Consider the following 13436-nt stretch of genomic DNA (forward strand, 5'->3'; position numbering starts at 1 on the left):
GATGCCAGAGGAGGCGTTTGGAGTCTGTCATCGTGCAATCAGTGGGGAGCTGTGGAAGGTGTTAGAGCAGGGGAGTCATGGGGTTGGAGAAGACCGCTCTAGAGCTGTGTGAGTGAGAGATGGAGGGGGGGGGCATTTAAGCAGGGGCCAGGACTTAGAGCAGAGTTTGTGGGGAGACATCCTCTCTAGATGACTCAGTGGCCAAAGTGGAATTGTTTTTGTTGCAGGGACAGAAAGGGGACCCGGGGCTCTCACCAGGAAAGGCCCACGATGGGGCAAAGGTAGGTTTCCAGGGACCCCAGTGCTCAGGGAAGCGGGGAAGTGGACAGCAGGGAAACCGCCGTGCTCTGGAGCCCTCCTGGCAGAGGCCGCTGCGTGATGGAGGCAGGGAGCTGGGAAAGTCTAGGAGGGTCAGAGTGTGGTTTGCTTTTTCCTTGAAGTCCTGCAGCTTTCCCACACCAAACGCAAAGCCAGTCCTGCTGCCTACTTCCGGAGTTGCAACTGATAAAACCGACAGAGAATTTTGTCCGTGGACACACCTTTGGTGAATGTTCTTTTGCCTCCTGCTCTGCATGGCTTTCTGCAGGGCCCGCTAGGTGACCCTCGGCATCCAGAAGCTTCTTGGTAGCACATGCTCAGGAAGCTTCGGACAGACATTCAAAGGCCCCTCTGAGGTTGTTAATTCGAGCAGACAGGTCCATGGATTTCTAGGAGGTGGGAAGAGAACGGGTTGTAGATTCAGGGCTCCCTGACTCTGAAGGGCTATGAGACCAAAAGGTTCTCCCATGGAAGAGAGAACACTTAGGCCAAAGGACTTTCTCCATCCCTGAAGCGTCCACCCCATAAACTAAGCAGGAGGCCTGGAAGGAGTGCAGGTCAGGCGGGAACAGGGAACCCAGACCTCCAAGTAAGGTCACCCCACGTCTCCGGCATCCATATCCTGGAAGGAATGCTCCAGTCCGTCTGGCTTCCTTCTGGACACAGCCCAAGAGCCTTCCTGATGGGCCGAACACTGCTTCTCAACACAGCCTCCTGTCCTTGGGCACGCAGAAGTGGCAGCTCCCTTTGGTTTCCCTGAGACATGGGTGGCTCATTCTTTCACATCCTCGCTGATAAGTTTTCTCATTCAGCAAACATTTACTGGGTGTAAATGCTCACCTACACTTCCATCTGCTCCTCGTCGGAACCTTATAAGCCAGGGCAGATGGGCCCAGCTTGCGGATGAGAAAACAGAGGCCCAGAGCGGGGTGGCTAGCTGGAGGCCACACAGCTGATCAGGTGCAGAGCAGGATTTGTACCTAGGTCTAACAAAGTCCAGGGGCCCGGGCGTCTCTCTTACTCCGGGGTTGTCTGATCTCGGGTCTCATGGTGGTGGCAGAAATGTCCCCTACTAGGTGGCCACCATGCCCAGCAAGGGTGAAGAAGGGACAGAAGGGAAGGTGTCTCAGGAATGCAGAGAGAGAGCTGATCGGAATGGGACCCATGAGTCCCATGTCCCCTGGGGCAGTGGTCTTCAAACATAGTTTTAGCAACAGAATCCATTTCCCAAATGGTACCTTCTGCTGAAGTCTAATCTATAAAATAGACCAAGCAGAGTGACTGGGTTGAATGGGAAGGGGTTGAGTACCCCACCCACTCAGCTGCCTTCACCCCACTCAGAGGCCCCTGAGTCTCCTCTGAGGCCCCCATGAATCCTCTTTGCAAACAACAGGCCGTTCGAGGTCACACTTTCAATTTAATGGGTGTCTCTTTTCTCATTCCCCAACCTCACCCCCTTGTCTCTGTTTTTCAGGGCAACATGGGCTTACCAGGGCTCTCTGGGAACCCAGGACCTGTTGGACGAAAGGTACACCTCGGTTGTGATGCTTTGCCTTGCCCAGTGGGCTTCCTAGCAAGCGAAGTCTTCAGGCAGGAGTGCTTTGTGCCGCCCGCACGCCCGCCCGCCGCTCCCCGGCCCAGCCCCGCTCCGTCGGGCACCGGGAGCTTTGGTGGGAGGTGGGAGAGGTTTCTGAGGGTCTGTGCTTGCCTGGGGGTGGGCAGGTCCTTGGCTTGGAGTAGGTTCCCCTGCATCACGGTTAAGGAGGCGCGACAAGAAGTGGCCCTGGTGTGCTGTTCTTCCTCTGGGGGCCCAGCTGCTCCTGGGGAGGCGTCCTGGGGATTGTGTGGTGCTGGAAAGAGCACTGTCAGAGCCAGGGGGGCCTCGAATTGGCCCGGCTCCATCTCCCACTGGCTGAGCGGCCTTGGGCCTGTGCGTCCCCTCTCTAAACCTCAGCCTCCTCCTACCTGGGGTGGAGACAGGAACCCCGCTCCTTGACCCCCCGTGGCCTGGGGCTGTAAGCCTGGAGCAAGGCCTGCAGCAGAGAGGTTGAGAGAGTGGGCTCTGGGCTCAGCTGGACCTGTATTCTGCTCTCCGCTCCGCCATTTCCTAGCTGTGTGACCTTGGGCAAGACAACGACCTCTCTGAGTGTAATATTCGTCCTCCCAGGTACACGGCAGGGGAAGGGGAGTGTGCCATCAAGGCAATACGTCCTCTGCACATTCTGAGCTGCTGTCATGCCGCCCCCAACCCCGTCCCTGCTTCACTGTGCTGGGGGAGTGACTTCTCTAAACGCCTTTGGGGGAAAGTCTGCTGTCTCCCTAGATGCTGGGTCTCTGGCTCACAGTGCTCCTGATCCCTCTCCAGCTTCCCAGCCAGAGTCTCATCCTTCAGATTCAACTCTGGTTGTGCCTACTTCAGGAAGCCCTCCTAGAACCCCAGCCTTCAGGCCAGGAGCCTCCACTCTGCTCAGGGACCCTTAGCCCTTCTTAGCTTCGTTGTTTTGGGCCCCGAGGCCAGCCTCATCAATCAAGGCGTGCAAATCTGGTTTGTCGCTGTCCCTACTGGGCCTAGCCCAGGGCCTGTGCATAGTAGGTGTTCAGGAAACAGGCGAGGACAGTGCAGGCCAAGGGGCACTACTTTTTGCGGGAAAATCCCCCATCACTGATGGGTTTTCCAGTAGATATTTCGGCCTAGGGCCATGTCTTAAGCTTCCACCCTGGCTCCCAGCTGTGACCACAGCTGCCCTCTCTCTGGGCCATCTGGTTCTCATCTGGACAGCCGTGTGTCTCCTGGCTCCATCCTGTCCTTGCTCCGAGGGTCTCTGTGGCACAGGGGGACTTGTTGCATCACGTCCCCCCATCCCCTTCTCCTCCACCATCCATGGCAAGAACAGGCCACACCGCAAATCTGAAAAGGCCAGACCCAGACAGGAGTCCATGGCTGTCTGTGAGCTGGGGAAACGTGGTATTTTCTGGCTCAGAGAACACAGAAGGACTCCCTCTCCCCACTCACTTCCCCTCTGGGCTCCAGCACTTTCTGACAGATGAGGTGTGAGTGGAAAAGTCTCCTTCCAGTCCTGGCTCATAAAGCAGCCGGTGGTGGTCTTGCTCTGCATGGGGGCAGGAGTCTAGCAGAGGTGGCAGGAGGTGGAAAAATAGCCCGGACCGGCTCCTGACTGGGGCTCCAGGGCTGTCTGCTCTTAGCAGATGTCCAGGGAGGCCAAGAGGCCGCAACCAGGATGAACCAGCTCACCTGAGCAGGGAGAGGCATCTTTTCTAAATTAAGGAAGAGGCTGTGTGTGGTAGGAGAACTATTTGGCAAAGCCCTTTATACAGAGTCCCTCAGGCCCTGGCCGAGGCAAACACGGAGGGGTTGGTCTGTGGCAGGCCCGTGTCACTCGCTCACAGAGGGTGGTGGGCAGAGCATGGGGGAGCTCAAGTCCCAAGGCAGGGCCCCCTGACCAGGGTGGGGGTCAGGGAGGATGACCGAGGGGGTGGGCAGCCATGGCTGGGATCATCACTGTTTGTAAGCAGTCTCTCCTCCCACAAGCGTCTTTGGTGACAACAGTGGCCACTTTGCCCTGATCCTGTTGGGTGGCTCTTCTGCATCATCTTATGTGGGGGGCCTTGGAGGAAAAGGAACATCAGTGGGTGAGAGGTGAGGTCAGCGTCCTCTTTGCTCACCAGCCCGTTGAATGTTGGTGTCACCTCAGAGTGACACCAATAATCCTATTCGTTCATTTATTCGACAGAATTGACTGCATGCCTATGGGGTGCCAGCCACTGAGCTGAGTAAATAGGCAAAAATCCCTGTCCCCCAGAGCTTGCGTTCTCGTGGGGGGAGAGAGACAGTGGAAGCAGTACAAATATAAGGTATGTGAGAAGACGAAAGGGCTGTGGAGAAAAGTAGGCAGCAGAAAGCGGGTTTGGGTTGGAAGGGTTCCTATATTAACCAGTGTGGCAAATTAGAGGTGGCACAAAGGGTACTGTCCCTCGTCACATTGTTCACTCACAACACCCTCCAAGAGTCAGGCAGTATGATGCCCATTGTACAGCTGAGAAAACTGGGGCCCAGATAAGTCTCATTCATTCATTCGTTCACTCTTCCAGTCATCCCGCAAGTGTGACCCTATATGCCAGGCCCTGTGCTGATACTGGTGTTAAATGCAAATGAGATCATCCAGGGCCTCGTGGAGAGTGAAGTCTGTGGCAGTGGTTTCCAGCCCCACTGGGCGTTAGAACCAGCTGGGGAGCTGGGGACGAGGACTCGGGTTCACTTGGTCTGCGTGGGACCCAGGCACAAGATTCTCATGTGCAGCCAAGACTGAGCCGCTGGTTTAATGGAAATACCTTCCAGGGTCACTAAGCGTCAGAGCTGGGATTTGAACCCATATCTCTGACCCTTGGGCCCTTTCTCCCTTCACAACGCTGATTGAAACAGCTTCTCAAATAAGAGCGGGGCTGTCGAGTAAAAAGAGGCTCCCCACACGAGAGGGTTTGTTTCTCTGCACTCGCCTGCCGTGCTCGCTGAGGGGCTTCGCAGAGCCAGTTCCTGAGGGCTGGGCAGGCGCATAGCCCGGGTCAGACAGACCTGGATGGAGTCTGGCTCTGTCCCTCTCCTGCTGTGTGAGCCTGGGCGAGTGGCTGCACCTCGCTGAACCTCAGGTGCTTCACGGAGTGCTTGGGAGGGTTAAATGAGGTATTGTATCCCAGCACCCAGCGCGGGGCTGGCACATGGTGGGCACTGCATATGTATTTGTTGAATGAATGAATGATCATGACGATCATAAGGGATAAGGGCTGAAGAAGGTCTGGCCCATCTGGTGCCATCAGTCATCTTGCTTAGTTACCATTTAACCACCGTCCACTAGCCAGGAAGGAGCCAGAACCCCGTGTGCACCTTGGGAGGGCAGAGTCTCATGCTGTCCCTAGTCTGACCCTCCTGCCTTCTCTCCTCTGGAGCAGTGCTTCCCAATGGTGTGATTTCAGCCCCCAGGGAAGAGTTAGCAGTGTCTGGAGACATTTTTGGTCATCAAACCGGGGGAACGGAGGGAATACTACTAGCTTCTAACAGGTGGAAGCCCAGAGATGCTGGTAAATATCCGACAATGCACAGAACAGCCCCCCGGCCACAGCGAAGACTTACTCAGCCCACAATGTCGACGGTGCTGAGGCCGGGAAACCTTGCTGTGTAGAAGCCCTCACTCCCTCCAATCCTATGGGCCCTGGGCCTTCCTGCCTCCCTGCGTTTGCTGATGCTGTGCCCTCCCCTGGCATGCTCTCTCCTCCACACTCGTCTTCACTGATTCATCCCTTGATTCTGTTCTCAACCACCATCTTCTCCAGGAGCACCTCCCCAGCACCTCCAGGCAGAAGTCCCCCCTCCCTTCCTCTCTCACCAGCCCATCCTCTCAGCCTCTTTGGGACTCTACGCTTTCTGGCTGGCAGGCCGCTCACTGGAGTCTTTGGCACGGTTGTCAGACTGGAGCGGGTGCACGGAGGACCTGTTCATCTTTGTTTCCTCATGTGGGGCTGAGCACGGTGCTGGGCACGTGTGTCTGCTCCCTCCCACACCACTCTCCCTCCCCTGCCCACGGCAGGCATCACTAATTAATCTGTCTTGCCGAGCCCTGCTATGGCCTCAGAACCTTTCTTAACAGATTGCCCCAGGTAGACATGACTAATGGAGTGAAATTGGTAGGTACTCAAGTTGAAACTTCCTCCTGGCTCCCTCCTGTAGCCCCCACCCTGCCCTTGAGCCCTCCCTATGCCGCCAGAGTTGGCCACTGTCTGTGGGAAGCTGTAAGAAAATGGGCGGGCAGAGGGGGTCCTCTGGGAGTGTTTTTTGGGGAGCATGAGTGAGGTTGCCTGAGACGATCTCCTGCCTTTCTGCAGGGCTACCAGTTCTGCCTGGATGTGGCCGCCCCCGTTCCGTGCAGAGCCCCTCCTGAGAACCTTCTGGGCTCCCCTGCTGCTGAGCTGCCTGGGGCTCCAGGGTCCCATCCCAGCTGCCATTTCTGAGCTCCCCTCCCGCTCTGCTCTCCTCCTGGCTCCTCCTCCAAGCCTCAGTTTGCATGCCACCTCCTCTGCTTGGCTGTCTACACTCTCTTAGCATCAGTACTTATCCTTCCTTCTACTTAACATGCGTTTAATGCCCACGTCCCCTTCTGGAAGGTAGGGAGTGAGTTCGTTTTGTTCTCCAGCGTATTCTTAGTGCTGGACACAGGGTCTGGCTCAGCTCTGGGGCTCAGCAGACATTTGTTGAATGAATGAATGACTGGATGAATGAATGAATGAGCCATACGGAAATTGTACCTTCCTGCCCGACTTGTCTCAAATACCCACTGAGCAGAGTTTGACATCAGGTGCCTGGCTGTGCCGTGATGGACTGTGCTTTTGGACAAGCCACATGTTTCAGAATCCTGTAATTTCTGAGCCAACGGGATGCTCTGAGAGGCCAGCTGGGGAAACTGAGGTCCAGCGAGGAGCAGGGACTTGGCCAGTATCATGTAATGAGCCACCCTATCTCTCAGTGTGTGTTTCTCCCTCTCTGATCCTTTCTGTTAAATGGGGCTCCCTGTCCTGCTGACTGCCCAGTGTGGCCTGTGGGCTGCCAAAGTGGTAGGGAAGTTCAGTGGTTCACTCCCAGGGTGCTAAGCAAGGATGGTGAGTTCCATCTTACTGCAAGAGAAGCCAGGGCCTCGTATAGGCTGGGGTGGAGCCAGGGGCAACAGCTGAGGTCCAGGCACGCGTTGGTCCCCGGGACCCCCAGGCAAGGACAGGACCCCCCCTCCCCTCCGTGCCCAAAGCCCAGATAGCATCCCCGCCGACGGGGAGACTGTCTGCAGCCACAGTGAGGTGATGTCTGGTTTCTCCTTCTGCCTTGTAAGCAATGATTAATCTGGCTCCCAAACCAAAATATAGACTGAGTTCTATTATAAACACGGCCCTGTGGGGACCCGCCTGCCAGGCAGCCGGAGGTCCCTTGCAGATTCCGTGGTCCCTGGAGCTCCCCCGAAGCATCTGCTCTCCCCTAGGACCAGTCAGGCATGGCTCACACCGGGAAATCACTGCCTGTGAGTCCACCTTGCGGTCAGTGCCCTCCCTGTAATTGCTGGGGCCCCGGGAAAGATAATGGTTTAGATTCTCCCAGGTCCTGGGGCCCTGTCATTTGAAGCTATTTGGCTGGGCCCGGCTTGGTAAACACTGTTAGGGTTCTTCCAGGGAGCATACGAGCCTCCCCCACCGTGCTGCCCCGTGCCTTGGCTCTGCTCAGTCTCTGCTGCTCCCGGCCAGCCAGGAGTAACAAGTGTTCCTGACAGTGTTCACGGCCCTTCAGGGTCCTCTGAGCGGGAAGGACCTAGGAATCGTGGCCTTCTGGACAAAGCACAGCCCAGCGGGTCTAGAGTCCCGGAGAACAGTAGGAGCTTGGCCATAACTTGCTAAGTAACTCTGGGCAAGTCCCTTCCCGCTCTGAGCCTGAGTTTCTCAGTCCGTCCAATGAGAAGGGAGGTTGTCAAATGATGACTTGAGTCCCTTCCAGCTCAGGTACTCCAGGGTTCTGTGACCGTCCTCTGCCCCCGTCATGCTGCAATGATCTGGAAGTTCTGTCCTGGGAGGAGGTCTGTAAGGGGGTCTCTCCCTGGCTGGCCGTGTGGCTCTTCTAGGAGGGCCTCGGGCCTCAGTAAGTATGTCTCAGCCCGTGATTTGGTGGTTAAAGATACAGGGGTTGGAGTCACAGCCTGACACTGCCCCTGGGAGGCTGTGTGGCTTCAGGAAAGTTTCTTTACCTCTCTGAGCCTCAGCTTCCTTATCTGGCAGGTATACATGGTATACCATTCCTACCTCCTAGGGGTGATTGCAAGGAGTTGACGAGCTGACGTATTTAAGGCTTTAGTGCTGGGCCAGGCACATGGCAGGCCACGGCCATGTCCCTGGTCATCATTCGTTTCCTTTTAGCTGCATCCTGAGTACAGGGTTAATTTGAAATCTCCTGGGATTTCCCTGGCAACACTTCTCTGCTAAAGCATTGGTTTCCGGAAGGTTTCCTCGTGGCTGCAGAGGAAGCCAAAGGAGCAGGTGATGCTCTGGGGCGCCCCAGTTCCCTTTCATGGTTCTCTTGGGATCCTTGCCCCGTTTGTGCATTGGCTCTTTGCAGCAACCCCTTGAGGCAGGCAGAAAATGGCAGAGTGAGGCTCAGAGAGGGCAATCGCCCGTGCCGAGGCACACAGCCTAGAGCTCAAAGCTCGATTCGGCTCTTCCTGGGAAAAGGCTTTGCTTGTTCTTCCTCATCTGCAAGCTCCAAGTAGAGAAAGGATAATAATGACGATTATATGTGTCGTATCGTGACATGTCCCTGCTCAAAACCCTCCTGTGGTTTCCCATCCTGTTACTGCCTGCTTCTTCTCTGACCACCCCCCGCCCCTCTACCCTCACCCCTCGCTCATTCTGCTCCAACCACACGGGCTTTGTTCTCCCTCGAACCTGCCTGAGAGCATTCCTGCCTCAGGACTTTTGCATCTGCTGTGCCCTCTGCTGGGAATGCCTTTCCCCAGAGAGCCAGCCCTCTATCCCGCTCCCTGACCTCGTCCATCTCCGCAGAGCAGCCTCCCTGCCTGCTCCCCTGCAGTCACCACCCCTCCCCACACTGCCATTCTCTGTCCTCTGACTCCACTCACTTTTCTTCCTAACTCTGGTCACTACCACACATTATCTCTTTTTTAAAAATTTTATCTCTAATTATGGTAAAAAACCACATAACATAAAATTTACCATCTTAACCACATTTAAGCGTACAGTTCAGTGGTGTTAAGTATACTCACATGGTTGTGCAGCTGATCTCCAGAACTTTCTCATCTTGCCAAACCGAAACTCTACACCCATGAAAACAACACTTCCCCATTTCCCCAGCCCCCAGGCATGATCTTTTATATTTATTTGTTTTTATAGCTCCTTAATTAGACTGTAAACTCCATTAAGGCAAAGATGTTGTCTTCTTGTTCGTTCCATGCCTAGATGGTGCTGGTGCATACAAGTTCAGTAATGTTTGTTGAATGAATGAATGAAATACGAAGATCAAGATGATAATAGCAGTTAGTCTTTCCAGGGCCCTTGAATTCAACTGTGCTAAATGCTTTACACACATTTAGGTCATGCAATCCATGCGGTAACCCTCACATCCCCATTTTACAAAAGAGGAAACTAAGGCTCAGAGAGGTGACATCAGTGGCCCCGGGTCAGACAGCCAGCCAGCAGTAAAGCAGGGCAGGAATCCAGATCAATCTGAAACAAGATCTTCACTACCCTGCATGCTGGCTGCTGGCTGTGGCCTGTGCCTCAGTTTGCCCACTGGGGAACAGAGCACACACCCCAGTAGAAGAATCTTGCCCAGCGTGTTGCGTCCATCCCATGGGCCCTGGACTGAGATGCGATCCTATCGCTGAGCAGTCTGGAGGCGTGAGTAGGTGCAGAAGGAATGCTCGTAAACTCCCCGAACCTCTTGGATCAAACTGGCTCTGCTGTTTATGGTTAAGAGCCCTGCTTCCCGGAGTGTGCGGGGGGCCAAATGTGTGCGCCCTTGTGTGTCTGTGTCTGTGCGTGAGCTGTGTGTGCTCGGGATGCCTGCAGGGCTCTCAGTGTGGCCTCGGGTGTCAGAAGGACCCTGTGGTGACTGGGAGCCTGCTGCTCCTTAGCGATGGGATGGGGGGCGAGTGGCTCCAGTGCTCCGAGACTCAGTTTTCTCCTCTGTAAAATGGACATAATAATGCCTGCTCCCCACCTCACCTGGCTGTTGTGAGGGCTACAGGAGGTCATGTAGTGTTAAACAGCACAAGGGGTCTATGGGCATCATGTGTGTGTAATATAGAGTCTTGTTTATCACCCTGGGGGGTGCTTAGCACTCTGGAGTTCTAAAACACCGGAGCTGAGGGGGACTCAGAGTTCTAAACCCCTCATTTGTGGTCCAGAGAAGGGCGGTAACCCACTCGGAGATGCACAGCAAGTCAGGGACCGTGTCTGAAGAAGCCCAGGGCTCCCCGTCTGCGGGGGTCTAGTGGAGACCAGTGTAGCCGCCTGTCTGATCTGGAAGTCCTCCTGCTCAGCCTTATTTCACAGCATCCCTGAGCTGATAGAAGCTTGAAGTCCGGAGTTTCCCTTCCTGGAGCTCCTAACTCATGAAATGGCTCAGGTGGTCGTCCCCCGTGCCACCTGAAAGCACACATTCGTTTTGGTCTTCGGGACCTGGAGACCTGGTCTTGGACCACGGGAGTTGGGCCAGGGGACAGAGGGTCAAGGCTGTGCTGGGACGTTGCCAGAGTCCTGCTCAGTCGGGCATTTAGAAGGCCTCTGTCCCCCTGGAACGGTTGCTGGGACCAGTGGGAGGAAGGGAGGCAGCTATGTTGGCTACTATAGTTGGTCAGTGTGTGTGACATCTTTTCCGATGGGGGTTAATGAGAAGGGGCAGTGGTGGCAGAAGGTCCAGTGTCACAGGGTGGTTGAACATATCCCAGACCTTACGGTTCTGATCGGTCCCCCATCCACTGAGAAACCCCTCTACCCCTGCTTCTGAGGCTCTCAGCCTCTCTCTGGCTTCGGAAAGAATGGTTCGGATAGAGCATCACTCTGTCACAGTTGCTGTATCCCAGTTCAGCTCACAAACCCTGCCCAAGGAGTGAACAACCCCCCTGACCTCTTCTGGTCTAAACCGTTGGTGGCAGAAAGGAAACCGCGAGAACTGCTAACCCCGATGTACGTACCTCCATTCGGCCAGCATTTGCTGAACAAGTACTACATCCCTGCCATAGTACATGCAGCGCGGAAAAGGCAGGAAGGGAGCCTGGGCCTCTGCCATCCACACGCCCAGATGTGGCTTCCCTGCCTGATGCAGTTTCTTCCCCCCACAGGGACACAAGGGCTATCCTGGACCGGCGGGGTACCCCGGAGAACAGGTGAGGGCTGCGGCCTCAGCCCTGCCCCGCTCGCTGTCCCTCGCTGCAGCCCCTGCCTGGCCCTGGCCTCCTCCCCGGGCCCCGCTCCAGGAGCGAGCCCCAGAGCCAGGCGGTTCTGCCTCCCAGCCTGCTGGGGCCCCCACCCCGCCTCTCCCCTGGCCACATCTGCCTGAAAGGGCTGGAGTCCACGCGGCCCGGCATTGGCATGGGCCGCTCGGCTCCGGTTAGAGGCCTGAATAGCTGGCCTGTTCCGGGCGATGTTAGGGGATATTATACACGCCGCCACGGGGTTTGCAGGAATTTTGGCTGCCCCGGCCCAAGTCAAACAGCAGTCACTGCCAGTGTGGGAGAGCCAGCCAGGCCTCAGTGTGTTCTTATTCCCGGGCTGTGAGCGCAGGGGGTTTTGTCCCTCCCAAGCTGCTCTTACCAGTTTCCCAGAGTGGTGGGCTCGGGTGCCCAGCAGGCTGGTGGCTTCCCCTCCCTCCCATTTCGTCTCACATTCCTGCCCTTCTCTTTGTGCATTGTAAGCACTGCCCCCGGACCTGGAGCTGGGCAGGCCTCTCCTTTCCTCATGTTTCTTTCCATTCCTTTGCAGGGGCAGCCGGGACCCGAGGGCAGCCCAGGGGCCAAAGGTTACCCTGGCAGGCAGGTGCAGTATATGGCTTCTGGAAGCTCTGTGGCCACGTGGTGTGGAGATGGCCACGGGTGCCCCCAGGCAGAGGGAGGCGGCGGGCTGGGAGCCAAGGAGCTGCACCCGCCGGGTGGGGCTGAAGGAAGGGCTGTTCAGGGGGCTGGACCGAGGAACCCTGTGTTTGAAAGCAGCAGGGCGAGGATGCTCAATAAGAGAACAGAAGACAGAGGAGTTCCAGGGCTGTGGGGCGGGGCTCCAGAGGCTCCTCCCACTCGGTCTCCCCTCCGAGCCCCCTCCTTGGGACAGTGGGGTAGCCAAGGGCTCAGCCTGAAGACCACATTCTGCAGAGGGCGCAGCTGAGGCCCTAAGGAGACAGGACAAGCCCTGGGCTCTTGGCAGCAGGTAGGACGTCTCCATATGTCCTTGCCGCTCTGTCTTTTGTGTTTCAGGGGTTACCGGGACCTGTAGGAGACCCTGGCCCCAAAGGCAGCCGGGTAAGTGGGCCCTGGCAGGAGTGACACAGGTGGGCCCTGGGTGGGCATTACCTGTCCCTCCAGCGGGCCTGATGGGAGATCAGGGCTGTAAGGCCTCCACCCAGTGTCTGTTGGGGGTGTTGGGGCTGAGGCCTTCTGGAAGCAGGCCTGAGTGCTCCCTGGAGGGCAGAGGGACAGCAGGAGGGCCGGATGATGGGGGACCCTTGAGCCAGGTAAGCCGGCTTGGTCTCCATGGCCGGGCGCACTGGACAGCAAAGGTTCTGCTGAGGCCTTGGCTGTGGTCCAGCTGCTACAGTCAGGCATTTTCTTGCTGTGTGCCCCAGCACATCCCAAGTGCTGAGGAACCAAAGCCAGGGCCACCTTGTGTGTTGTTGGAATACTCAGAGGCCTCTCTCCTTCTCCCGACTGAGGGCTGGGGACCACCCTTTGTGGAGGGCATCGGTGCCTGATGGGTGAACACTCCCAGGCCTGGGGGCTGCTGGAGCATCTGCTCGCCCCCTCCTTCAAGGTCCCTGGAGCAAACCCTGAGTAGCCAGCAGCCTCACACTCCCATCTTTACAATGGGAGAGATGTCCATTCTTCCCTCTAGCGTGGTCTGGGGATATCAGGAATTTGGAAGCAAGTACTCTGATGAGGGGCCGCCTGGTGGGGGCTCCCAGGCGGGCTGTGGGGCAGTGGAGAAGGTTCTGGGTGAATCGAATGGGGGTAAATGGAGTTTGCCAGACTAAGAGATGGTCTGGTGGAATCCTGTCTTCTACATACAAGGAAACTGGGTTCATGGGGGGACCGATGGCCCCTGTTCACACTGCACGCCCCAGGTGGAGCTGGGTGAGGAGCCAGGTGTGCTGAGGCCTGGGCTCGCTGCCTCTCAAAGAATGTTCAGCAAGTGGGTCACACAGTCCTCAGTCAGGCCGGGTCCGGTGTGATGTGTCCTCTGCTCTGGAGCCAAAGCTATTTATGGCTGCAGTCTCAGCCCTAATCCCTGTAAGCCACAGGCAGCTGTTAGGAGAGTGTCTGGGAGGTGGGTGAGGGGGCGGGTGGGCAAGC

The 13436-nt window shown here is 56.6% G+C and overlaps 1 protein-coding gene across 1 annotated transcript in view; it reads left to right on the forward strand.

The window, feature by feature from the left end:
• COL27A1 (collagen type XXVII alpha 1 chain) overlaps nt 1–13436 on the forward strand; it is a 147901-nt gene that overhangs the window by 34701 nt on the left and 99764 nt on the right. The window contains 5 exon segments of the mRNA XM_058523857.1: nt 228–281; nt 1793–1846; nt 11220–11264; nt 11860–11913; nt 12345–12389. Of these exon segments, the coding sequence (XP_058379840.1) occupies nt 228–281; nt 1793–1846; nt 11220–11264; nt 11860–11913; nt 12345–12389 (252 nt within the window).

The sequence above is a fragment of the Diceros bicornis genome, chromosome 28 (assembly GCF_020826845.1).
Source record: "Diceros bicornis minor isolate mBicDic1 chromosome 28, mDicBic1.mat.cur, whole genome shotgun sequence".
Lineage (NCBI taxonomy): Eukaryota > Metazoa > Chordata > Mammalia > Perissodactyla > Rhinocerotidae > Diceros > Diceros bicornis.